The sequence below is a fragment of the Balaenoptera ricei genome, chromosome X (assembly GCF_028023285.1).
Source record: "Balaenoptera ricei isolate mBalRic1 chromosome X, mBalRic1.hap2, whole genome shotgun sequence".
NCBI lineage: Eukaryota > Metazoa > Chordata > Mammalia > Artiodactyla > Balaenopteridae > Balaenoptera > Balaenoptera ricei.
In genome coordinates, this window is record NC_082660.1 from 106,730,395 (window position 1) to 106,757,373 (window position 26,979).

Sequence of the window (26,979 nt, forward strand, 5' to 3'; positions counted from 1 at the left end):
TCCTAGGGAGATAGCTTGCTGCCGCTGCAAAAGCACCATCTCCTCCAGGGTCCTCTTCACTCCTGTCATTTCATAGCTATAGTTTTTCATTGGCAACAGCTTGCTCCATGACAATAGCTTTCTCCATGGCAAGCCCAGTGCCCAGTCCCACCTCCCTGCACAAAGAAGAGGCTCTAGGTGCACACTTTGTTACCAGAGACTTCATGATTGACAGCAGTCATCATGTTGTGTTTCAGCCCTGCTGAGAAGTAGAGGAGACAACTGGAGAGGATATGACTGAGTGTAAATATCAATAGAATCTTGGCAAATATATCGAAACACCAGCACTGTGTGCAGCTGGGAGGGCCCAGCTTCCAGAGGTCTCAGCCAACCCCTCCAAGAAGGGCCCAGGAATGATGGTGGGGGAGACAGTAAGATGGGGACCGTGGACAGTTCTGCCATCTTTGAGTTTCATGTGTCAAACAAGGACACAAATGACAGTTCCAATGGCGAGTGGCATTGGTACATTGGAAGTTACCCAATAAATTTGGTAGATGTGTAAATGCATGATTTAATGAATAAAACTGATAGGTTTGGGTAGGAGGTGAAAAGGATGGGAGGGCACTGAGCTAGGCAAGAGAGGAAAGGATTGGTGGCACAAACAGGAATATGTGCTTATATAGGAGGTAGAAGACTTTCTTAGTAATAATTTTAGTAGTAATAATTATTAGTAGTAATAATTACGGCCTCAATCTGCTTTCCAGGCCCATCTGCCACGCTGCCCATGCTGGAGCCATTTCATTCCCTGGACAGGTACACATGCACACACATCTCTTCTACTATGCAGGCTGTTTCCTTTCCATGCAGAGACCTCCTTCCCCTTTCCCTGCCATCCTTCATTGCTAGGTAAACTCCCAGTGATCCTTCTAGGTCCAGGTGAAATGCCTCCCCTTGAGTACCTTCCCAGGCACCAACCCACTTCCTTCTTTCCCCTGTCCCAGTTAATCATTCTCTCTCCCATACTCCCATAGCACTTTGTGTTCATCCCTGTTTTAGCACTTGACACTTGTGTCATCGTTGTCCAACTGTCTGCCTCTAGACCATGAACTAGAGCAAGTCATGAGACTTGGGCATCTGTGAGTGAGGCCCCTCTAACACAACCCTGGGTATATAGGTGGGTACTCAATACTTGCCTGGTGAATGATTGAATAGCTAGGATCTGTAGTGTATGTCCTATAACTTCATGGGTCAACAGATGGTATTAATATTGCTAGGCTGTTGTTGTTTATTTAAGGAGTCAACGCTGAATTGTTGTTTTTACATTGTTTATCTGGGACTCTCTTCATATATGGGTTTTATGAAGGGCAGACTGCATTGGACTGGATTTTTTCCTAACAAGTCCATAGAACTATTGCCAGCTTTCTTGTCTCTGATCATAAGAGGTAGAGAAACTTTCTGATGAACTGGAAGTGGTGAAGCAGTGTGCTCATTCATGAATAAAATACTTATCTTTGCCAGCTAGACTTATCAAGAGTAAAATATCACAAAGAGAAATTGCAGAAACCACTATACAAAGGCCCGCATACCCCTCATGCTTTTCTACCAGTGGACATTTATTACCAAGTATTTTGATAATGGTTTGTCTGAATTCCTTGAATGTCTTTGATTTAGCTGCTGTGTCTGCTTCATATTGAGTGTCACAGAGACTTGACTCTGATGGTGTTAAGCTATGTAGCTGCTTTTTGTTAAATTGGGGTGAGCAATAAGGGACTTGAAGGTACCTTGAACTCCAAATGAAAGATCACCTTTCATTGTATGGACAGAAGCACTGTTTTAGCATCATATCCTATACCGGCACTACTGTTCTTTATGTGTGAATTAGGACTCAGCTCTGAAATCATTAGTCACAGTAATCTTGGCCATTTCATAGCTGTTTTTCATTGGCAGCTTCCTAATGAGCTCGTCTTTGGGGTGCCAAGTGGCAGAGCTATGGGACTTCTTTAACAGATTTGAGAGATATAGTCAGATAGTCAATTAGCATTTTTATTTACTTTGGGAGAGATTTGAATTCCAAGACCTGCCTGAGATTTTCCTGGTAGTACTTGCACTAACAAAACATGTCAAAAATTTCATACTTGTCATCCTAGGAGTTTGGCAGTAACAGTATTGAGCAGACTAGGACTGAGGTGGGTGACTGCTGAGTTTAAAATGACTGACGAATTAGTAGCTATGAACAGTCTGCATGGAACTACTCTGGGTCAAATATTTTTGAAGAAGTTGAAAAAACACTTAGTATAACCTGAAGTGGAATCTGCTAAGATGTGTTACAACCGATGGTGTTAAAAAAAACGTGTGGAGAAGAAAAAGAGTTAGTGAACAAATATACAAAACTTGTGAAAACATAAGGTCTTTATCTCAGAGTTATTCATTATATTATTTATCAGCAGTTACATTGCAGACAATATTTGAATCTCTCATGTGTCATTAAACTGATAGTGTCAAAGGGGACCATCATTCACTCTCATTAACTTAACCTTCACAGTTCTGTGAACTTTTGTCAGAAATAGAAGCTGAATATCCTGAATTTCCCTACCACTGTGTGTGTGTCTGTGTGTATGTGATTTTTTGAGCTCAAGGTGGAGACTGAATTATTTTTGATTGAGAACATCTCCCTCAATTGTTATTATTGAACACTGAATGGCTTTGGAAATTAGCTTTTGTTGTAGGTTTGATAATATTTCTTAATGAACTAAACCTAAAATTACAAGGCAAACAGTGCTCATATACAAAACTTCTATCATGGTAAAGTCATTTCAATGACAACTAACATTATTTGAATCAAAGTAATGTCAGGCTGCTTTATACTCTTCACATGCTTTCTAAAGTTAAACTAAGAAGCAAATCTCTATTCCCATACAAATTTACAGTAGATATATATTCAAGCTCAGACTATAGTTCCAGCAGCTTTTTTTCAGACCTCTATGCAAGTACAAAGGAAATTTCCATATTTCAGACCCACTTAACTCTGCAGTTGAGGAGCTTCCACATAAACTTCAATTGGAAGGGATTATTCTGCAATGTAATGACATGCTAAAAGGCAAATATCAAAAGAAGAACCTAATGGAATTCTACAATTCCCTTCCAAGAGATGAATATGCTAAATTAAAATCATATGCTTGTGGATTGATACTAGTATTTAGAAGTACCTATCTCATGGACTGATATCAATATTTGCCAATATCTGTGTGAAAAGACATTTGCAAAGGTGAACTACATAAAACTTCATTTCAGAACAACAGATGAACATATGCTATTTTGATAATAGAGAACACAAACTCTGGTTGTCAATTAAGCAAAGTGTTATCCTCCCAAAAGAATTCCATTCTTCTCATTAATAGACCTATATTATTAAAAAATTGTATGCGATTATTAATATTTTTTAGTTTCAACAGTAAAATATTTGTGGACATTTGTTTCCTCTTCTGTTATGTAAGTACCTACATAATAATCTCGATTTTACCCCTGAGCACCTCCAAACCCAAAATGTTAACTCTCTTCCCTTTACAGAAGTTTCCTCAAACCCAGGTTGTCAATATATTGGACCACTATGGTTTTTTGGACAATCATAAAATTAAAAGGACAGGAGCCTTGTGAACCTGAACTTAGGGTAACACCTGAGGCGTCAAAGAACAGGGAGGCGACTGAGCAATCCTACAACCGAAGGGCCTTGGTCGTTCGCTGGGCGCAGGGCACGTCAATCCTCGCTTGTCAGCAAATAAGCTTGGAGCTCGTGACGAGGGGGCACGGCCCACTGGCTACTCTTCTGGCCCCGCCCCCCGCCTGCGGCCTAGAGGAATCTTTCCCACACGGCCTGGCCCACTGCTATCTGAGGCCCAGCCTCGGTGGGCCGCTCCCGGCGTCGGCCCCCTGCCCTCGCTGTCGTGGGGCCTCCTCTGTTGTCCCGTCAGCGGCCTCCCCGTCCGGCAGCCACAGCCCTCAGCCTCCCCTCAGGGCAGCCACCTCAGCGGCCACCGCCTCCGCGGTCGTCGTCGCCGCCACAGCAATCGACGCCCGCCTGGTTGAGGTAACTGCCCGGTGCCATGTCGGCCACGGGGGATGAAGACCCGGCCCCGGGAGGCCCAGAGGGCCCCGCGGGCGCAGATGGGGCCCAGGCCGAGGCGGCCAGAGCCGGCGACCGGGGGCACCGCGACTCGGAGCCTCGCGGGGGCGACGCGGCGCCGGGGGCCAGGGGAGGCTCTGGGGAGGCGGCCCTGGAAGGCGGCGGCGCCGAGGAGGAGTCGGACATCGGGCCGGCAGAGGAGGAGGAGGAGGAGGAGGCAGGGGGCCTGGACCTCGTCGAAGTGAACCAGTTCCCCGTGAGGGGCTTCTACTTCATTCTCCTGGGGCTGGTGTACTCACTGCTGCGCCGCGTCCACTGCAACGACCACGTCCTCGTCCCGCCCCCGCCGAGACCGCGCCACGGCCTGGCCTGGCTCCCCCAACTCCGGGCGCCCGACGGGCAGGGGCAGGGGCCCGCGGCCCAGGAACCCGAGGAGGCGGAGGAGGCTGCGGCGCCGGAGCCTGAGGAGGCGGAGGAGGCCATCGCCCCTGAGGGTGAGCGGCTGGCCGGGGGGTCGGTCGGGAGACCCGGGATCCCGAGGGACCCAGGCTCAGAGGGGGACCTCGGGAGGTGAAGCCGGGAGCCGGGGCCTCCAGGAGCTGAAGGCCAGAGGGGCCCAGTAGAAGCCCAACTCCATAACGACCTCTCCAGTTTCGGGGTAGGGGGGGGGGAATAAGCTGCCCTCTACCAACCCCTGGTAACAGGTCTGAGATGATCGGTGCCATTTATGAGGCCACAGGTGAAGGTCAGTGGAGGCAGGTGTTCGGGAGGGAGCTTGGGAGGAGATGGAAGAGAAAAGAGCAAGCAAACGGCTTTTGGATCCTGGCTTTTAAAAATGTCAAGATTCTTAGAAAGTTGATCCCAGTACATTATGCACTGATACGGGAGCACTTGGTCACGGTGAAATATCCAGGGGGGTGAGGAACTAATGAGCTTCACCACAGATTTTTGTCATCGGGGCAAAACATGTTTCTGCAACAAAGTTCTGACCAAAACATACAGAATGCATCAGACCCCGACGATTCTGATCCATTCCCTAAAGGGCCAGAAGTAATCAGCAGCACAGGGTGACAGATTTACTGGAAAAAGAGAAATAATGTCACTGTGAAAATGATCAAGCAGGAGCAAAGTGAGGGCCATGGAAGTGTGACAGCAGCCAGAAGGAAGGTGCCCAGCTACTGTTTTCTTAGTTGCTCCTATCCTTCTGCGCCTCCTGAGGGTAGAGTACTGGATGTTGGTTGCTATTCCTTTTGAATTGGGATTGTTTTTCTGTGAATGTCTCGTCCCAAAGTCTGTATTATTATTCACTAAAGGAACAACTAAATATCCGGATGAGAACACCAATGAAGAGGCCCAAGGTGCTGAAAGTGAGGGGGAAAGAGAGAAGTTTAACAAAAAACAAGAACCTGAAAAGGATCTGAACCCAGCAGGACAGACCCAGAAAGTCCAGGTAGCTGTGTATAGCTTTGAAAATAACCCAACGGTTCCCAGGCACTTACCAATTTGTTTTCGTTTCTTAATTCTACCAGTGAATTAAGAAAAACATGTGTTTAAAATTAGTTTAACAGTTCAAATTTACCTAATAGAATGTTAATAGAACATTCATGCACCTAGTAATATAAAATGCATTATATACTGAAATATACTTCATGGCTACTCATTTGTCCTTGTGAGGTCTTTTGTCCTCTACCTGTAAGACTACTAACAAGTTGTAAATGTATCAATGCCTAAGACCAATCTTTGTTTAGAAAACAGTCAGTTACTAGAAGCAGCAGCAAAAGTAGCTGGGCTGTGTGCACTAGTGGGGCCTGCATTACTTGGCCACAGAAGTGCAGTCTCCTGTACTAAGAGATGACGACTTTTAGAATGTGACTACTTACAAATAGCAAAACGTTCAGAATTTCAGGTGGGACCACATTTAGTGATTAATACCTAAACATTTGTTCGGTTGTAGATTTTTGTATTTTATGTGACAGTCAAAAGAAAAGCAATTTAGTCACAGGATGACTCTCGTTTATCACTGAATTGGTAATGAAGTCTTAAGGTATATCTTGTCTTTGAGTATATTTAAATGATTAACATTTTGTTCTGCATTTTCACAGCTGTGTATTTCATGGTAATAGCCTTTTTCTCATATGGTAGATAATAGAAACTGAAGGTCTGGGAGGGTAAGGGAGTATCATTTGTGGAATGAGCATAGGCTTTTAAGGTGGAGAGAGTGATTTAAATCCCAGAATCGCCTCTCAAGGGGCAAAAAAGCATTTATGGTGTTGGGCAAGAGGGAGACAAGGTTGGTATGATCACATGATTGAAGCCATCGGTTGTACAAGCACCCTGTATCCAAGGTGCAGGTTACAAGAGGAAAACGTGTTGTTCTTCTCTACTTGTTTAGATAGAGCCCTCAAATGCAGCACATACACAAAGGGCTGACCATTTTCTTAGATTTAGAAAGTCTCTGGTGCTGGTTAGTGCTGCATAATTGTTAATTTTCTCTCATTTTATCCTGCAGTTGGGAAGAATGGAAAGAAAATGAAGAAAGAAGAAAGGATCTGTTGTTCACGATTTTTAGGTTTTTCATTTTTCAGAAGCTCATGGGAATGTTAATAACAATGATTCCATTCCAAAGTTCATTACCCCAAAAATGATATCCAATAACATTTGACTTTTGTCTTTTACAGATATATTTGACAGCATTTTTTCTAGTTAAAAATAAATTTGTTTTAAATTAATAAACTGAAATGCAGGCAGATTTTATCTACATAAATAATCCTGACTCAAATCTCTTTTACCTTTCTTTAACCCACTTTACCTTCGTTGAAAGGCATCACTTTCTACCATTTGGTAAGCCTGTTTTAAATCCTTTTACTGCAGCCCAAAATAAACTAAAATTTCAAGTTTAAAACAATTTTTGTGAAGACAGAAATGGAGGTCGAGCCTTTAGAGTTGTGCTGTTTACTACATTAGTCACTAGCCACGTGTGGCCGCTGAGCATTCAGAATGTGGCTAGTCTGAGTTGAGATGTGCTGTAAGTGTAAAAAATACTGTAAAGTCTCATTAATAACTACACACTGAAATGATAATATAGTGTTAAACAAATAAAACATTACAATTACTTTCTCCGGTTTCTTTTTACTTTTTTAATGTGGCTACTAGAACATTTAAAATTACACATGACTTGTGTTAATATGTGTATTTCACAGTACTGCTGTGAGCTTCTGAAGGAAACCTGATGGATGGCCCAGCTTGCCTGGAGGCCAGATGGTGCTGCAGAGCCTGAGCCCAGACACTGATTTGGAAAACTGGTTCTCAAAGTTTGGTCCTTAAAATAGCATTATCAGCATCACCCAGGAATTCTTAGGCTCCACCCAAGACCTGCGAATCAGAAACTCCGGGAGTGGGGCCCAGCAGCCTGTACTGTAACAAGCCCTCCAGGGGACTCTGATGCAGCTAAGGTTTGAGAAGCACTGGTTTAGAGCCACACGGGGAGAAGCTGAGACCCACCTGTGGTGGGACCAGCCTTCGTTCACTGCCTTGGGACTGTTGTAGGTAAACTAAACAGGATGGCAAGGGCTGGACTGGGGAGGAGATTAGAACTCACAGGGGCTGAGACACAGAGAGGTTAAGAATGGGTGATGGCAGCAGAAAAATGCATAAGGGGAAAAGCTGGTTCCACAGGATAGAAAGCCCAGAGATAAACCCACACACATATATATGGTCACCTTATCTTTGATAAAGGAGGCAAGAATATACAATGGAGAAAAGACAGCCTCTTCAATAAGTGGTGCTGGGAAAACTGGACAGCTACATATAAAAGAATGAAATTAGAATGCTCCCTAACACCATACACAAAAATAAACTCAAAATGGATTACAGACCGAAATGTAAGACCGGACACTATAAAACTCTTAGAGGAAAACATAGGCAGAACACTCTGTGACATACATCACAGCAAGATCCTTTTTGACCCACCTCCTAGAGAAATGGAAATAAAAACAAAAATAAACAAATGGGACCTAATGAAACTTAAAAGCTTTTGCACAGCAAAGGAAACCATAAACAAGACGGAAAGACAACCCTCAGAATGGGAGAAAATATTTGCAAAAGAAGCAACTGACAAAGGATTAATCTCCAAAATATACAGGCAGCTCATACAGCTCCATATCAAAAAAACAAACAACCCAATCCAAAATTGGACAGAAGACCTAAATAGACATTTCTCCAAAGAAGATATACAGATTGCCAACAAACACATGAAAAGCTGCTCAACATCACTAATCATTAGAGAAATGCAAATCAAAACTACAATGAGGTATCATGTCACACCAGTCAGAATGGCCATCATCAAAAAATCTACAAACAATAAATGCTGGAGAAGGTGTGGAGAAAAGGGAACCTTCTTGCACCGCTGGTGGGAATGTAAATTGATGCAGCCACTATGGAGAACAGTATGGAGGTTCTTTCAAAAACGAAAAATAGAACTACCATATGACCCAGCAATCCCACTACTGGGCATATACCCTGAGAAAACCATAATTCAAAAAGAGTCATGTACCACAATGTTCATTGCAGCTCTGTTTACAATAGCCAGGGCGTGGAAGCAACCTAAGTGTCCATCAACAGATGAATGGATAAAGAAGATGTGGCACATATATACAATGGAATATTACTCAGCCATAAAAAGAAACGAAATTGAGTTATTTGTAATGAGGTGGATGGATCTAGAGACTGTCATGCAGAGTGAAGTAAGTCAGAAAGAGAAAAACAAATACCGTATGCTAACACATATATATATGGAATCTAAAAAAAAAGGTTCTGAAGAACCTAGGGACAGGACAGGAATAAAGAGGCAGACATAGAGAATGGACTTGAGGACACGGGGAGTGGGAAGGGTTAGCTGGGACGAAGTGAGAGAGTGGCATGGACATAATATGCACTACCAAATGTAAAATAGATAGCTTGTGGGAAGCAGCCGCATAGCACAGGGAGATCAGCTTGGTGCTTTGCATCCACCTAGAGGGGTGGGATAGGGAGGGTGGGAGGGAGATGCAAGAGGGAGGAGATATGGAGATATATGTTTATGTATAGCTGATTCACTTTGTGATACAGCAGAAACTAACACACCATTGTAAGGCAATTATACTCCAATAAAGATGTTATAAATAAATAAATAAATAAATAAATAAATAAATAAATAAATAAATAAATAAATAAATAGCTAGCAAGCTGGTTCCAAAAGGACGCAAACCTGATACTGTGTATAGGAAGTCTAAGAAAACATTCAATCACCATATATTGATTGTGGATACATATAGAGAGTAACAGGCAATGCATGTGAAAGATGTATGCAAATGTAGCATACAGAAAGGCATGCAGTGGAAAGGTAAACACATTTAGGATGGTGGTCACCCCTTGGGGAAAGAAAAGGAGGGGGATCCTATTGGGAAGGGCTCCACAGGGGGCTTCAACTGTATTTGTAATGTTACATTTCTTAAGCTGGGTGGTGGGTATGTAGATGTTGATAGTATTATTCTCTATACCTCTGTGTAGGTCTGAAATATTTCATAATTAAAAATGAGAAAAATAAAAAGAGGAAAGGGAGAGAATAAGCTTAATATCTAGACTCCGTTTAAGAGGGAAAAAAGGTTAAGTCATATTTGATCAGAGGATCAGAGATAGGGAAGGGACTGGGGGGTTGAGACTAGACAGCCTCATTTCCGCATTTAGTTAAGGCTTCCTCAGTGCTCTCTTGGTAGCATTGATACCTTCTCTCATATTCTGTGGTAGCACATCTCATATTCTAACTTATATTAGCATTATTTTTTTATTTGAGGTGATGAGTTCACTTAAAAGCAACCATTTAAAAGTGAACAATTAAATGACATTCACAGTTCTGTGCAGCCACCACATCTTTAGTTCCAAACATCTCCATCACTCCCAAACCCTGTACCCGTTAAGCGGTCACTCTCCATTTCCCCAGCCCCCAACTCTCTGGCAACCACCGATCTGCTTTCCATCTCAATGAATTCACCTATTCTGGACATTTCCTGTAAACGAAATCATACAGTATGTGAACTTTTGTGTCTGGCTTCTTTCACTCAGCATAACGTTTTCAAGGCTCATCACGTTGTAGCGTGTGTCAGTACTTCATTTTTATGGCTGAATAATATTTCTGTTGTATGTATATACCGCAATTTGTTTAATCCATACGTCTGTTGATGGACATTTGCGTTGTTTCCACCTTTTGGCTACTGTGAATAGCGCTGCTATGAACATTCATGTCCAAGTATTTGTGCATTATTTATATATATGTGTATCTACTGCCCCCACCCCACCACCCCCAGGACTGTGAACTTCTGAATGGCTGGGGCCTTAAAAGCTTTTATCTTTCTTTCCCAAAGTCCTAGGCACTGAGTTTTCCACTTAGTAGGTGCTCCACTAATGCCTGTTAAAGTAAACTTAACCCTTCCACAATCCTTTTGTTTTTGTCACCAGTGTTGATATTTTAAAATGTATTATCATGTATTCCTTATGGCTAGAACCCCATGGTGAGACAGAGGCACAGGCCCCTTGTCATCATTACTCAAAATGAAAGGGCAAGCCAATAGACAGTTTTCCATATAGGGTGATTTGAGGGGCTTCAAACTGGTTCTGATTTGTTAGTGTTTATGCCGTGCTAGTTGTTAATATAGTATTGCTTCTAGGCCCAGGCAAGAGGGACCTCTGTCCTGAGCTCTATGCTTTAGAGGGCCCACTTTGGCCTTCTTCCAACCACACCCGTCCCTATAGCGCCAGGAGCCCAGCCCATGGGAACAAGAGGTATGCCCCTGCTAGCCCATGCTCCAGGCACCTGGCACCCCTGAACAGTCCCAAGCCTGCTTCCAGGGCCTGTGTGCTCCTCTTAGAGCTGTCCTGGGGAGGGCTGACTGCACTGCCGGGGTATGTGCTCCCAGGCCTTAGGGGAGGGGGGAGTGTATGCCCAGAACAGGGGATGGGGCCTGGCCTAGGAGCCAGGGCGTAGGCAGGGGGAGGGGAGAGGGGGCAGCTCTTCCCCACAGCATTGGGGCAGAACTTAGAGATGTTGGCGAATTCTAAATCCCAACCTGGCCTTTCAGGTCATTATGAAAGTACATTTGTCTTGGAAGGAGATCCAGCATGTTTTATTTAATGGTTTATTAGGTGATTTAAACATTTCAAATATTCAGATATATCTTATGTGGATTCCCAACTGAACTCTTCTTCTGAACGCTGCAAATATTACAAATGTTACAGGCAGGCCAGATTAAATATCTGGTCGATCACCCCTTTCCCTTCTTCACTCTGTGTTACACTTTGTTACCTGAGCATAGTGGGCCCCTTGCTTCTGAAGGTGCCTTATTCTAATAGCCCATCTTGCAGTAGGACTCAGGCCTAGTCCCGGGGCCAGGCTGGAGTACAACCACCATCTTGTCCCCTCTACTCATCCCCATCTGCATGTTCTCTCCCACCCGTCTCTTTGCTCCCCAGGTATTTACACATGTGAACACCTCCTCTTCAATACCACCTCTCCCCCATACAAACACCCACCTGGAGGCCATCAGCTTGGTCAGGCACACCTGCGTAGGGGTCCTTTATGCTCCGCACAACCTCTTAAGATCAATTTGGTTTTCTGGCAACCCTTGGGTCTAAGTTGTCAATAACCTATTCAATTTCCCTCCCCACGTGACAGACGGAGACAGACTACAGAACAGGCTTTATTGAATTTATTTGCTTTGCATATAGCAGAAATCAAGAATGCTAAAAGAAGCTGAAAACTTGTCAAAATGTACCTCTAGGCATTAAAAAAAGACTTAACCTCTTTACTGAAAACAGATTTGTGTTGCTAACTGTGAAAAGGAAATTGTTAATGGAGAGTTCTTAGAGTAAGAATAACCTAATAGTGGTCCACCCTGAGAAAAGGGGGAAGGGAGGTATAACAGTTAATCTACCAGCATTGCCTGGGTAAAGGGCATCTACCTTAATGAACTGTTCACTATGGGAATACAAAGGAAATCAAACCCAATCAATCAATCAAAAACCTAGCATTATCAAAAAGGTAAAGATATAGTATGAGGAAAAATAGATGTTTTACAGAGAAAACGCAAAACCAGCACATGATTGTACAATATCACATTATACCATCATCAGGAAAACCAAGCACCAAGGGTTTAAATTAGCTCTGGCACCTCACAGCCTCTCTGAATTTGTTTTTTGCATGAGGCAGCACCCTGCTTGGGATTTAAAGGCACAGTTATGTCTAGGTCTGCATTTCTGTTTAAGCAAAGTAGCCCCAAGGTGACAGAGGCAGACACAGTGAAAGGTATACTAAGACACTTCTGGGTTTCCTGAGAAAATGAGCTAGGTACTGTCCAGGCATCCAAAGGGAGCTCTCCATTAGTGTTTAGTGTGTTTGGGGTTGGAATAGAGGGGAAGGACTTGGGGTGGCTGGTTCACTGGGGAGGTGGGGGCTGTCCAGCCTAGTGACTGTTGAGGTGTGTGTGCCTCTAGGAATGAGGGGAGGGAAAGGCTGCTTCAGTCACTTCAGGCTTCCCGTTAGCAGAAAGTCAGTTGTTCTGTGGCTTTGAGGGTGCAGTCTTGTCTTAGGTTGAAATCTTCTGAAACAGAGACTGCTGAGGGAAACGGACAAGAAACTGGGCTACTCGGAGGTTTCCACCTTAAGGCTGGAGACAGGGCATAAGACAGCTCTCTAGTGGCCCCAGACTTCCTTGTGGAAGGCTTCCCATCTGCTCCATTGAAAGCACAGCTTTTGGAATTTGCAGAATTTTGAATTTCAACAGGGTCTTAAGTGCTTTAAAAATAGGATATGTATGAAGTGCAGTACACTTCTGAGCAACTAGAAAGGGTCACAGTGGCACTGGGGCAAAAGGTCAGACACTGATGGGCTAACCATCCAGAGGAATATGATAATCCCCAAGGAATGTTATGCCCCATAGGAAGGTGCTCACTGCCGCCAGACTTGGGACAGGTTGACATGGGACACGTGCAAAGAGAGGTCTGTATAAGTTGCAGGTGTTGGGAGCCCTCAGGGATACAAAGAAGGTGTTTCAAAGGGCAGTGGGCTGATTGGGGGACTGGCTGTGCAAAATTTTTCTTGGAGACCCAGAATTTTCACTTCTACCACCTCTTCTTAGGGGGCTTTGCAAAGTTTGGAGCAGCAACCAAAGAACTGAAGCATTTAACTAGGCTCATAAAACCTAAAAGCCAATCCTTGGACCAAATCATCTGGACATTTCCATTAGAATGAATTTATTTGATCAAGGGAAATGACCACCTCTTAGTTGCTCCAACAAAATGCTTTCTCCCTTCTACAGCACATTGTTCAAAGTTAAAGTGTTCTCAGTTCGACAACAGGGCAAACATTTTACACAGTTTTTATAGAGGAAATGCTGGGTTTTCAGATGCTGGCAGTGACTGTACTGAAGCTTAGGCATTCATGGCATCTGTGTCATTCAAATAATTATTAGCTTTAATTCCCCTTTTAAGGCTCTTATGCTTAATAAAAATGGTTACAGTAAATAATTCACTACGTGGCATTAATACAGCTACTGGGAATTATCATTTAAAATGCTGATACTCCACCCAGGAGCTATTTATTGCGTGAGTTTTGCTACATGGCTCCACGCTTTGGCTTTCTTCTTGGCCAGGGAGAACCAGACTGGCTCAGCTGGCTCAGCCGGCTGTTGTAGCATGGCTGGGAGAGTTGAAGACCTTCTGGTTTCTTTTTCCATAGAAGGTACTTGAAATATCTTCTCATCTTCGAATCCCACTGGAACCATAGCAAATAACACGCAAGCAGTAAGAAGCCCCAGAGATACTGAGGTATGTTTATGGGATGCAGTAAAAATTTTCCTCCTTTCAGGTTTCCTCTGGCTTCAAAAAGTCAGTGCATGCGCAATGCCATAGGGTGGTATGTGAAAAGGGTAACATCAGTATGGCTAGAGCCACAGGGGCCTGACATGGGAAGGCCTGAGAGAAAATACCTACAGCTATAACTGCCAATCTTTGGGTGGTTATTATTGGATTGTCTTACACTTTTGAATTGAGACCAGAGAGGAAACACGTTGTATGGTATCTGTTCAGTTTTTTAAATTTCATATTAGGTAATATTGTTTTTGTTTTGCCAATCCATTATGTTGTATGAAATGATTGTTGATGACTCAATAGATACATCCAGTAAAAGTCTATGCTAAATAACATTATATCAACTACTCCTACCTAGCAGCCTACTTCACTATTCCCCAATTCTACTCCTTCCCTCATCCTGCTTTACGGTTGATTGACTTAGTGGCTTAGACTCAACCAGTGGTTCTCAACCCTGGCCACACATTAGAACCACCTAGGGCTCTTTTTAAAAATACAAATGCACATGCTATTTCCTGAACTAATTGAATTAGAATCTCTAGCAATGGATCCAGGGCCATCTATAATTTTTAAAAAGCACATCAGGTGATCCTAATGCACAGTGAGAGTTGAGAACCGCTTGATAGGATTACTGTGCCCATGAGACTGTTCACAGCTATAAGCAGGTCAAGTGCTGCTATATCATGGCCAGATGGTGGGTTCCTAAATTCCTAGTTTAATTTCTTCATGAGGCGGACTAAGGCAGAGAACAAAGATGACTCAATATAAATCTATCCTCCCCTCCCCCTGCTCCTTCTGAAAAAAAAAAAATCCCTCTGGCACATGACTCTACTGATGAGACCCCATTCTGTTCTATCACAGCACAGTGTTTTTTTTCAGCTTTCAACATTTCCCCACCTCTCATACCTCTGCTCAGAATACAGAGGGGCCGAAACAAGCCTTTTAAATAGTTAAAAAACAATTCAATACCATTGGGCATTTATAGTGGATTATTTTCCGCAGTTTCACTGGGAATGTAGAAGGTGAGAAAATACCATTTTGCTATGGACTAGAAAGTGGCTTGGTTCTTTCCTCTTGAATACCAGCCACAGGAAAGTTCTAGTGAGTGATCACCATTTTGTTCCGATACAGCTTCCTCGATGGGGTAAAAGACTGGAAGACCCTCTGAAAATTACACATTGGACTGACTTATAGTAGTCATAATAATTGGATTTTCCTAAAACAAGCTAATATCTGTATCTAATGGAAGACCCATGAGAGAATCATAAGCTGATTTGGGGGAAGAGACATGTATTGTCTGAAATTGCAAAAGTTTTACAACTTCTGCCAGGGCTATTTTGGGAGTGGGGGGTTGGGGTGTGTTTTTTACCTGCTTTGGTAGACTTCGGTGGCTTCGGTGCTATCTTCTCCCGTCTGTTGACATCAGAAGTGAAAACCCTCCTTGGTTGGTTTTCATCTGCAAGGCCAGTTCTCTTTAATACAAAAATGAAAACAGAAAGCTTGTAAGTCCTGACATGAAAACAGCAAATTACTTATTCAGATCACAAGGTGCAAGTCCTGTCCTGGGTATTATAAGTTCAACATTAATCAAAAGGAAAGAGAGAGATAAGGAAAGAAATAGCACAGAAAGCACCTTGGTTCAGAATTTAGGTTCACAAAATCTAAGCTGGTTCAACTTTATCACCTTTCTGAGCTGGGAGAAAAGGCTGTCTAATCATACAAACAGTGTAAACAGGTTAACATGAGAATTATGTAACTTGACAACAACCTTTTCTCTAGGACTTTGCCAGCACTTAACAGAAAGCTAACAGAAATGCGGTGGTCACAAACAAATCTTATCAGTTAACTGACGTGAGTTCCATAGATTTCTACATAACAAAACCTATTTACATCTGACATGCGCTCCTTGCATTACAAAGTGATATAACAATAGGTCTTTTCAGAATTGTACAGTTTAAGCTTTTCAAATTAACCCCTCCACAACTGGTCTAAATTAATTAGTTTATATACCCTAGTGTATTTCCCTCTGACAAAGCTTTAACCAAGGTGGACTTTGCCCCCTGTATGATCCTGCTCCCTTAAAAATACTCGTAATGAAATGAAAAGATCTTTAAAGCAAAGAGTTAAACAGATTTTCACATGATCCCACAACAAATTCAGTAAGCACCTAAAAGTATAGGAACTTAGACATGTCGATACGTAAATTTCATTGAGTTTTCTTGAGTCAGTTTTATGTAGTTTTGACAAGAGGGGTTCTCATTCTAAAACTTCCAAAGACATTGAAAATGGGACATTGGAAGCAAGACATCATCCCAGCATGCCTGATCCACATGTGGTACCATTAGCCTAGTTCATCACATAACTTCTCTTTTAACCTATAGGGAGGTACCAGACCAAACCAAATCAATATATGGAAACCCAAACACCAAACATTACCTTTATTTACATAAAGTTAAATCATTATGTACTGATATGGAAAGGTGCCCAGAAATAAAATAAGTGAAAAATAATATGTATAGTTTAATTCCATTTATATTTTCTTAAATACGTATTTATAGGCCTAAAATATCTGTAAGAATAGTTACTCAACTCTCACCCCAGTGGTGACCTTTGGGGATTTTTAATAACTACTTATTTCTCAACCAATTTCATGGAATCCTGCTCTAGAATATTTAGGACAGGATTTGATTTACAGAATCTTCTCGTATTCATTACTTTTCACAAATCCTTTAAGAACATAAAGTGGAGCACATTTCTATGAGTATAAAGCAAGTCTTTTCCCCCAAAGAGTTCCCTTGCCTTGATGAATACATCCAAAGAGCTGGGGAGCTGCATGTCTGGGAAAGTTCCCAATGTAAGCTTAATCAGTTGGCTCCAGCACCCTTTTGGAGTGTTTTGTGGGCTGCTCCAGGTCTTACCCCATATGTAGGTTCCTTAGTCTCAGCCTTGGCTCCAGCTCTATTCTTGGTTTTTGGCTCTTTCACAGGAATGTTGGCCTGCAAACTCCCCTGCCTCTGCTTTATCATAGTTATCCAAGCTGGCTCTGAGGTGGCATGATCGGACTGTCGACCAGGAGCTCTTCCTGAGAAAGGAATGAAAGAAGTTAGAACTAAAGTGAGGCAGGGGCTTCCCTGGTGGCACAGTGGTTAAGAATCCGCCTGCCAATGCAGGGGACACGGGTTTGAGCCCTGGTCCGGGAAGATCCCACATGCCGCGGAGCAACTAAGCCCGTGCACCACAACTACCGAGCCTGTGCTCCAGAGCTCGCGAGCCACAACTACTGAGCCCACGTGCCACAACTACTGAAGCCCATGTGCCTAGAGCCCGTGCTCCACAACAAGAGAAGCCACCACAGTGAGAAGCCCAAGCACCACAACGAAGACCCCCCCCAACACAGCCAAAAATAAATAAATAAAATAAAGAAATTTATTTAAAAAAAATAAAGCGAGGCAGGCAGGGTCTTGAGACTGGCTGGGACCTACCCACAATAATGTCCCAAATGGGGATCCTTGTTAACTGCCAAATGAAAATAAAAAGATAACATATAGAGAAGGGCCCCCTTCTTTTGTGCCCTCCCCACAACTTGGCAAGGCAGGAGTTCCTTGAGTAGATAAGAAGCTGTACTTCAAAGTTTGCAAACCATCCTCTTACTGGTCCCTTTGCCTCCCTTGTCCATCCCTCTTCCTATCCCCATTTCAGGGTAGGACAATGGGTGCCAGGTGAGCTGGGAAAATTCCTAGGAGGCCAGACGCTTAGGTCACTGATGTCATTTCTCTGACTCCAAGGAAAATCTTATTGCATTTGTTACTTTGTGGTCTCTAATGCAAGTGTGTGGTTAAATGGATACGGTTATAGGCACGGACAAGACTGTGTGATGATGAGTCTGAAGGTACAAAGGCTTTGAGAGCGATAAATGCTCAAAAAATCACCTAGCCGTGGATTCTTAGACATTTCAGGTGAGTTAAGAAGCTGTGGAAGTACAAACATTTACAATAAATTAAGATTTCAAGCTGAGGGTCTGAACATAGTGCTCTGTTAATGAGCTGGCTTTTAAAATCTACATGGTGTTGAGGGGAGCATAATCCATGTAAAGGTATTTTGAGAAAAGCATAAACTCCCATCTACATGTAAGGTGTATGGGGAAAGGGGGATGGGGAGATGGTTATGTGTCCATTACAGAGTGTGGACAAATGTCCAGAGGGGACCCCTTTGGGAAACAGAAGGAAGCTTGGTAAAATCTTTTTTCTCACCCTTATACTTCTGTGAGGAAGAGGTTTTTCTCAGTCGGACCCCAAAAACGTTTTCAATGTCAGCCCAATTGGTGGATGAATTTGAATGGCTGTTATCTTGATCACCACTCTCAAGAACTTCCTCCTTAGAGTAAGTGCCACCAGAAGTGGACGTTTGCCAGACAGGAGCATCGGTGAACTTCACAGCTTTGGTAGCAGGAATCAGGATGTTCTTAATGAGGTCTTCGGAGCCTTGGCTGTGTTTCTTGGTTTTGTCTGGAGAAGCTGGGTCTCTCCATAGGGACCAGCAGCTAGGATCGCTCTCCAAAATGGTTCCCTCAGCAGCATCACTCATGGGACTTGAATAAGCCTGTTGCTGATGTGCAGGGACTGCAGGAGCCTGAAAAGGGTGTCCGGGACGCAGGTGCTCCTCCGAGCCGCTCCACTCCGCAGGTGCACTCACTGGGCCTGTTGAGAAAGCCTGTGGCTGAAATTCAGCCTCATCTTCGGCTTGGCCAGGGTGTCTGCCAGGCAGCTGCTCTTTAGAACCACTCCACTTTACAGGACTGCTCTCTGAATGTGAGAAGACTTCTTGCAGGCCTTCAGGCCTCCCCAAGCACGGTAAAGGGCTTTTCGTAGGCAGCTGCTTCAAAAAAATGCCTCCCTCAATATCGGTACCCTCGTAGCCTGAGAAAACTTGGTGCCCGACTTTAGGCCTCGACAAAGATTTGGAAGGTTGATTTGAAGACAGAGGATCCTCATAGGTTCCCTCCTCAGTAGAAGGGCTCTCTGAAAAGATTTCCTGGACCATAAACTTCATGAACAACTGGAAAAGATGATTGGAAAGCAGCGATTCCTTAGATATGCCTTCTTCAACTGCCATGCTCTCTAGACGTGAGGACATTTCCTCAACTTTAAACTTTTTAACCGACCGGGCAGGATATTTGGGAGGCAGTGACCTCCCAGAAATGCCCACCTCAACAGCAGCACCCTCAAAACTTGACATTTGCTGGAGTTTAGGTCTCACAGTGGACTGGGAATGTTTGGAAGGCAGGAGCTTGGTAGAAGCACCCCCTTCAATGTCGACACTCTCTGGACCTGCAGAGATTGGTTGTTTGACTACTGGTCTCATCGGGGCCTGAGAAGTCACTCTGGGAGGCCGCGGTTCCATGGAGATGCCCCACTCCGCAGCAGCGCTCTCTGGACCTGCAGAGGCTTGTTGCTCGGATGTAGGGCCCACCCAGGACTGGCACGGGTGCCTGCTGGGCACCTGCTGCACAGAAGCACCCCACACTCCAGGTACGTTCTTTGAAGCCCAGGAGACTTCTTTTTGGTCTTTGGGCCTCCCCAAGGCCTGCGAAGGGGGTCCGAGAGGCCGATTTTCCTCACAGCTGCTCCAATCCTCAGCACTACTGTACTTTTCGACATAACTATTTGCTCCTGTGGAGACTTCATCTTCAGGCTCCCCCAGAGCCTGGGAAGCGCATCTGGGAGCCAGCTGCTCCCGGGAACTGCTCATTTGCACGACAAAACCTGACTCTGCAAAGACTTCTTGGCCATCTTTGGACTTCCTCAAAGGCTGGAGAGAGTGCCTGGGAGCCCGCTGCTGCCCAGAGCCGCTCCCCTCTTTGGAAGCACTCTCGTAACACGAAAAGACGGCTTCCACTTCTGGCTTCCCCAAGGACTGGGAAGAGTATCTAGCAGCCCACTGCCTAGGAGACTGCCGCTGCTCGGGACCGCTCACTCCCACGGCTGAACTTTCTGATTCTGGGAAGACTTCTTGTTCATATTTGTGCTTCTTCGAGGGCTGGAAAAAATATCCAGGAGCCAGCTGCTGCTCAGAACGACTGCCCGCCTCTGAAGTACTCTCTGAATCTGAGGCAACGGCTTCAGCTTTCAGCTTCCGCGAGGACGGGGAAAGGCTTCTGGGAGGCAGCCTCTCTGCAGGAATACCTCCCTCTACCAAAGCTCTCACGGTATCTGAAATGCTTGCTGTAAAGGCCTGGAGAACGTTTCCAGGAGACTTTTCTTTGTAGGTATCTTGATCTGACTTCATTTTAAATTGGACACTTTCCAAATCAAAGCTGGACACTTCTTCCTCTTCTGACTGGCTATGAGAAGGATCCAGAAACCCCTGATCCTCCTCCAGTGTCACTGAGAAAATATCTTGGGTTGTAGAAGGGCTTCCTACCACGGGTAAAAGAGCAGCTCCGGCTTCCGTCTTCTTGGCTCCAGAAGCCCCATCTTCATGGGATGGTGATAGACCACTAACCATGGACTCTTCCATGTCTTCAGTTATGGGTTGTGATGCTGATGCTTTTCTGGCTTCAAAATCTATACCGGCACTTCTCCTTCCCATGTCATCTTTATCTGAAAGCAGCTCCTGAGGAGTAGCGCTTTCTGTTCGTGCCGTTGGGGACTGCTCCATGACTTGCTTCTCCAAGGACAGGTGCCAGGAAAGGAAATCCCTGGCAGTCTTACCGGCAGGTGGGGACCCAGCTCCATTACCTAGGCCAAGTGCTCGACTGGATGGTTTAAAGCTTCTCCCTTTGGATCCACGCTCACTTGCTTCTGAAGTACTTGAGCCTCTTCTGCCACATTGTCTTCTGTACGCTGCTGGAAATGCGTAGCCCTGACTCTCAGCAGCATCTCTGTTTGCAGCCTGACCTGTTGTCTTCTGTTCATAAATCCCAGTTTTGTTTCTCTGTTCCCAGCCTGAGGCACCTGTACCAAATAGAAGTAAGGAAAGGAAAGATGTGTACTTTTGATTTTGTAAAATAAGAATACTCCTCCCTGGCCCAGTGGGTACCTATCTGCTATTGAATTCCCTAGCGTGGAGAAGTAGCTATTCAGAAGACAGAGAACAACTTGGTCACTATTAGCCTTCTGTGGTGGGAAATTTTTAAATCAAAGTGAAATCCTGTTTTATGAACTGATTCCAAGTTTGGCACGTCACCATTATATCAATACTCTGTTCCACCATTAGATGTGAGACACAGCAAAAGGCAATTTTTGAACTTGTAACAACGATTACCTTTTAGGAAACTGACTGGGGCAGGGTGAAGGGAAATTTTACTTCCTATCTAGTATTTATATTTTCTACTTAATTCTACTTAATTTTTATATAATATGCAGGTATTGCTTTATTTTTTAGAAAGGTGTCAACAGGGGTTATCTGGAAGGTAGGATTATGGCCCCCCATTTCTTCTGCTTTCAACTCTCTTTATTAAAATAATCTGATGTAATATACATGCAAAGCCATTCTTGGAAAGCCTTAACAATTGCATCGGTCCACAGGCTTCAGGTCAAGCACAAGGCAGCAGTTCTACAGACTGCTCCTCTCCTCTCTACTACTTTTACTAAGGAACTTATTTTAATCCCCAGGTGGGAGGGTCCTCGGGGGCCTCCCCTCCCTCCCTCATCATCCACTGGTCCCTAGCTCCATCTAGTGGTTTCACATCCAGCATATAGTGCCGAGCATGGGGTGCTGTACTCCAAACCACTCCCATGACATGGAAAACCAAAGTATCTGCCCTCATGGACACTGAATAAGTATTATCCTCTGTGTGTAAAAGTGACAGCTATTAAAAATAAATATGAAAAGAGGATAAAAAGAAAGCAAAAGAAATTACTCATTTAATTTCTTTCTTGTTTTGTCGTTGTTATGCAGAAGAGTTTTGTGGTTTTGTTACTTTTCATGGGAAAACGTATTTAGGGATATCCTGCCTTTGAACCCACATGTGAAATCCTTTGTGGCAAAAATATGAAATAGCTGTTTGACTTAATTTGTGGAACAGGAATTTTGGTTTATCAAGTATTGCTTGAAATTAGATTGCCATCAGCTGGAGCTAACAAGCACGTACACACACACACACACACACACACACACACACACACACACGCACACACAGAGATGTTCACTCCAGTGGTATTTGTTGTTTGGGGATTTGATGGGTGTTGGCTGCCAAGGACATCTGTCTGCATCTGCCCAAGCCCTCTTTGCCCATGGATATGGGAACTGGTCTCACTGTTAACACAAGACCTTTTCTCTCTACTGGAAGAGAAAAGCAACTTTAAAAAACCAGGGTTTTTTTTCGCCCGTTCTGTTATTATTGTCTGGTTCTGTTGCTGAGGGGGAATGCTGAAGGGGAAATCACTGGCTGCCCTCAGATATCTGGGCTCACTGAGGAACTCAGCATGTACATTAGACTTAGAATTAAACAAACTTACAAACAAACATAAAACACCTCTCTGGTTGGAAAATCATTTAGGTACAATAGGAACCCAGGTAGGACCCTTTACCTAAATCTCACACAAGTGGCAACTGTATTAATTGGGCAATTTAGATGGATAAACTTGGACCACATTAGTATGCATCTTAAACTGAAAGCTCTCCGAGGACCAACAACAGCAGGCCTGGGTTCCTGTCGTGTAGCACCATGCCATTAAGCTTGAGGACATGTTTCTGGGTGAGGGTGAAGATGTGCCAACCTGTACTGTCTTTCTTCGGCTTCTTTTGGTCAGCTTCTTTCGGTTCGGTTGTGCTTTTCTCTTCTTCAGAAGCCAGTGGAAGGCTTGGCTTCTCCTGCTTTGGTTTTGCCTAAAAGAGGGAAAGAAAGAGCTTGAATCAGACTTAAGTGCTCTGAACCCACCCCTGCATGGTTGCCGAAGAAAAAAGCATCAGGAGAAAAGTCCTTACTATCGGGGCTTCCCTGGTGGCGCTAGTGGTTGAGAGTCTGCCTGCCAATGCAGGGGATACAGGTTCGTGTCCTGGTCTGGGAAGATCCCACATGCCGCGGAGCAACTAGGCCCGTGAGCCACAACTACTGAGCCTGCGCGTCTGGAGCCTGTGCTCCGCAACCAGAGAGAGGCCGCGATAGTGAGAGGCCCGCGCACCGCGATGAAGAGTGGCGCCCGCTTGCCACAGCTAGAGAAAGCCCTCGCACAGAAACGAAGACCCAACACAGCCATAAATAAATAAATAAATAAATTTAATACTTGCTACTCTAAAAAAAAAAAAAAAAAGTCCTTACTATCCAAATGGCTCTGTTGGGAGCATAATAATACAATTCACAATGGAAATTATTTCCAATGGCGTCCATAACCTGGTGATCATTTTACCTATTGGAAGTGGTTCACCTAGATTTGAAGTTTCTGATCTCTGAGTGATATGCTGCAGGGAACTCTAGAAAACACCCCAGAAATCACTGACCCACACTGCAAGGCCATAAATCTGAAAACAGGGTTGCTGGGCCTGACAACAATCATACTCAACCAAAAAAGGTAATTAAGAAAACACTTCCATTTACAATAGCATCAAAAAGAATGAACTAATTGGAAATAAATTTAACCAAGGGGTTCAAGACTTGCACACTGTGAACTACAAAATATTACTGAAAGAAATTAAAGAACTAAAAAAATGAAAAGACATCTCATGTTCATGGATTGGAAAACCTAATGTTAAGATGGTGATACTCCCCAAAGTGATCTACAAATTCAGTGCCATCCTTATCAAAATCCCAATGTGTCTTTTTGAAGATATGGAAAAACTGATTGTAAAATTCATACAGAATTTCAAGGGATCTCGAATAGCCTAAACGATCTTGAAAAGGAAGAATAGAATTGGAGGACTCACACGTCTTGATTTCAAACCTTACTACAAAGCTACAGTAATCAGGACAGTGTAGTACTGGCATAAGCATAGACATATAGATCAATGGGATAGAATTGAGAGTCCAGAAATAAACCCATTCATCTACGGTTAAGTGATTTGCAGAAGGGTGACAAGACCATTCAATGGAGGAAAGAATAGTCTTTTCAACAAATGGTGCTGGGACAACTGGATAGCCACATGCGAAAGAATGAAGTTAGACCCTTATCTCACACAATATGTAAAAATAAACTCAAACTGGATCAAAGGTCTAAATATAAGAGCTAAAACTCTTAGAAGAAAACATAGGGTAAATCTTCATAATCTTAGATTTGGCAATAGTTTCTTAAATATGACACCAAAAGCACAAGTACCAAAACAAAAAAATCAATAAATTGGAATTCAACAAAAATTTTAAAATTTTGTCCAATTTCGTTCTCTTGATAAAGTTAAAAAACAACTCACAGAATGGGAGAAATTTTTTGCAAATCGTATATCTGATAAGGGTGTAGTATCCAGAATATAAAAAAAAACTTTTACAACTCAACAACAACAAAAAAACAACCCAATTTAAAAATGGGCAAAAGACTTGAATAGACATTTCTCCTAAGAAGATAATACAAATGGCCAATAAGCACATGAAATGATGCTTCACGGCATTAGTCACTAGGGAAATGCAAATCAAAACCGCAGTGAGATACTTCACACCCACTAGAAACACTGTATATAAAAAAAGGAAAATAACAAGTGTTAGCCAGGATGTAGAGATATTGGAACCCTCATATATAGTTGGTGGGAATGTAAAGTGGTGTAGCTGCTGGGGAAAACAATTTGGTGGGTCCTCAAAAAGTTAAGTATAGAATTACCATATGACCCAGCAGTTCCACTTCTAGGTATATACCTAAATGAATTAAAAACAGGTGTTCAAACGAAGACTTGTGTATGAATGTTCACAGCAGCAATAGCCAATGGTGGATAGGACCCAAATGTTCATCAATGGATGAACAGCTAAACTAAACATGGGACATCCATACAATGGAGTATTATTCAGCCATAAAAATGACTGAAGTACTGATCTGTGCTACGACATGGATGAACCTCAGAAACATTATGCTAAGTGAAAGAAGCCAGATACAAAAGGCCACATATTGTATGATTACATTTACATGAAGTATCCAGAATAGGCAAATCCAGAGACAGAAAGCAGATTAGTAGTTACCAGGGGCTGAGAGGGAGGAGGAGTGATGAGTGACTGCTTAGTGGGCCTGGGGCTTCCTTATGCAGGAACCAAAGCTACTCTGGAAGTGGAGAACGGTGATGGTTGCACAACATTGTGAATGTACTTAATGCCACTGAATTGTACACTTAAACATGATGAATTTTATGTTATGTGTATTTTACCATGATAAAAAATGTTATCTAATTCAATCCTTCCACCAATTCAGACTGTTCCAATTTGTCTGACTTAGTGCTATTGTCGTAGCCTAAATTCATAAATCAGTGAGCATCCTAATTTGGCTTTGAGAGTTTGACGGCCATCTGTCCTGAGCAGGAGCAGAGCCTATGACAGAAGCAAGCATGTCAGCTCCATGACAACAAGGAATGTTAAAGCCTGTGCTTTAACTTTGGTCCTAACCAAATTGTTTTTTTGTTGCCATATCTAACTGAAGGCTGCTTCCCTCCATAGAATCTTTTAACATCAAAACAGAGTTTTGCGCTGACTGGCCAATTATCTTCATAATAAATTACCTTTCTGTATGCTTTTTAGTCCCCAAGGTTAATTGTTCTAAACTCTACTTCACTCTAAAAGCCCTCTCAAGTTCAAAAACAACCAATCAAGTTAACCGCACAATAGTATGAGAATGGAAGTGTTGATATGAGCACAATCGGCTGATTTTCCAATTGTTGATGGGTATTTTTTGGTTGGCAAAGCTAGACATATGAAATACACATACCTGCCCTCTTGTGTCAAATGACTTTTCATACGAATGTGTGTCTATCAAACAATACTACATGACCTAACCTTTGAGATTTTGGCATTTGAATCTGTAGAGGCTTTACTTCCACAAAAATCTCTATTGTTTTCTTTGTGAAATAACTGAAAACATCCACAAACTTTTTTTTCAGAAATACGGTCTTCCATTGCTTATAAATTACAGTGCTAATTATTTGGTTTGTAGAATTGGACAGAAAATGTAAACCACCAGGCAAATCAAAAGCAAGAATGGCAGCTCCTTCCCCAGACATCCCCCCTAGTATTGAGCTACAGCAGGAATAAAAGCGTCCCCCACAACCTGCGACTTAGGATGGAGCTAACACTTGCCTTCTTCAATGTCAAGGTCATGTGTGATGAATGCTTCTTTCGTGGGCTCTTCGGTGACTCATCATCAACAGAGATTTCTTCAAAATCCTTAGAGGCTGTGTCAGATCGAGTAAGAGGTGGGCTGATGCTGGGTTGGCGTGGGCGCCATGGTGCGATCTGTCAAGGAGGAGGATAGAAGGAAAAAGTTAAAACTTGTGTGCCTTCCTCCAAATTACTTGTTGCTTAATGATTGAAGGGCTAAGAACCCAAAGTGAAAACAATGAGCCAAGGAAAGAATCTCCTACCTCCTTGTCTTCCCTTCCAGTACGTACTCAAACCAAAGACGAATAGCGTTGGTTCACTCTCTGGGTTGCTGCACACTTTTGCCAATCCCCAAAGACAGAAACTTCAAATTGCTTGTTTGATCAAAACCAGAATCCTGGTGTTACCTCCTACTGATGCCAACTATAAATCTTGTTTGAGTCTGATCTTTGTTTTGATCTTGGCCCTGTCTTTGGAAGTCCAGATCTTGTGAAGGTGAGTCTTCGAGTTATGATCTGGGCTTGGCATCCAAACTCCAATCCTGATTTCTATCACTCTATCAGTCCAGGAATTGTCTGGATCAAATCTTGACCGTGGTGGTTGCTTATCTTAAGCCTGTCAAGATTGATTTTCTGGGATTTTTAGAAAATCTACAGAACTAGTCCTGGTTAGAACTGGTTTACTAGTTTTCTGAAGTAGATAAAATTGATCATTTGGGTTTACCTTGAGCTTCAGCAGACTGATTTAGTTGATTCCAGTT

The 26,979-nt window shown here is 43.3% G+C and overlaps 2 protein-coding genes across 2 annotated transcripts in view; one reads left to right on the forward strand and one right to left on the reverse strand.

The window, feature by feature from the left end:
* Positions 1-4,079: 4,079 nt before the first annotated feature.
* On the forward strand, positions 4,080-10,930 carry CT47C1 (cancer/testis antigen family 47 member C1). The gene is made up of 4 exons (XM_059910461.1): positions 4,080-4,669; positions 4,804-4,844; positions 5,413-5,549; positions 10,886-10,930. The coding sequence occupies exons 1-4, from the start codon at positions 4,080-4,082 to the stop codon at positions 10,928-10,930; spliced, it is 813 nt and encodes a 270-aa protein (XP_059766444.1).
* Positions 10,931-13,725: 2,795 nt separating this feature from the next.
* KIAA1210 (KIAA1210 ortholog) overlaps positions 13,726-26,979 on the reverse strand; it is a 48,759-nt gene continuing 35,505 nt past the window's right edge. The window contains exons 7-14 of the mRNA XM_059910462.1: positions 26,199-26,354; positions 23,347-23,410; positions 22,717-22,821; positions 19,984-20,949; positions 18,247-19,758; positions 16,915-17,078; positions 15,366-15,468; positions 13,726-13,901 (exon numbers count right to left, since the gene is read on the reverse strand). Of these exons, the coding sequence (XP_059766445.1) occupies positions 13,726-13,901; positions 15,366-15,468; positions 16,915-17,078; positions 18,247-19,758; positions 19,984-20,949; positions 22,717-22,821; positions 23,347-23,410; positions 26,199-26,354 (3,246 nt within the window). The remainder of the gene's footprint in view (positions 13,902-15,365; positions 15,469-16,914; positions 17,079-18,246; positions 19,759-19,983; positions 20,950-22,716; positions 22,822-23,346; positions 23,411-26,198; positions 26,355-26,979) is intronic.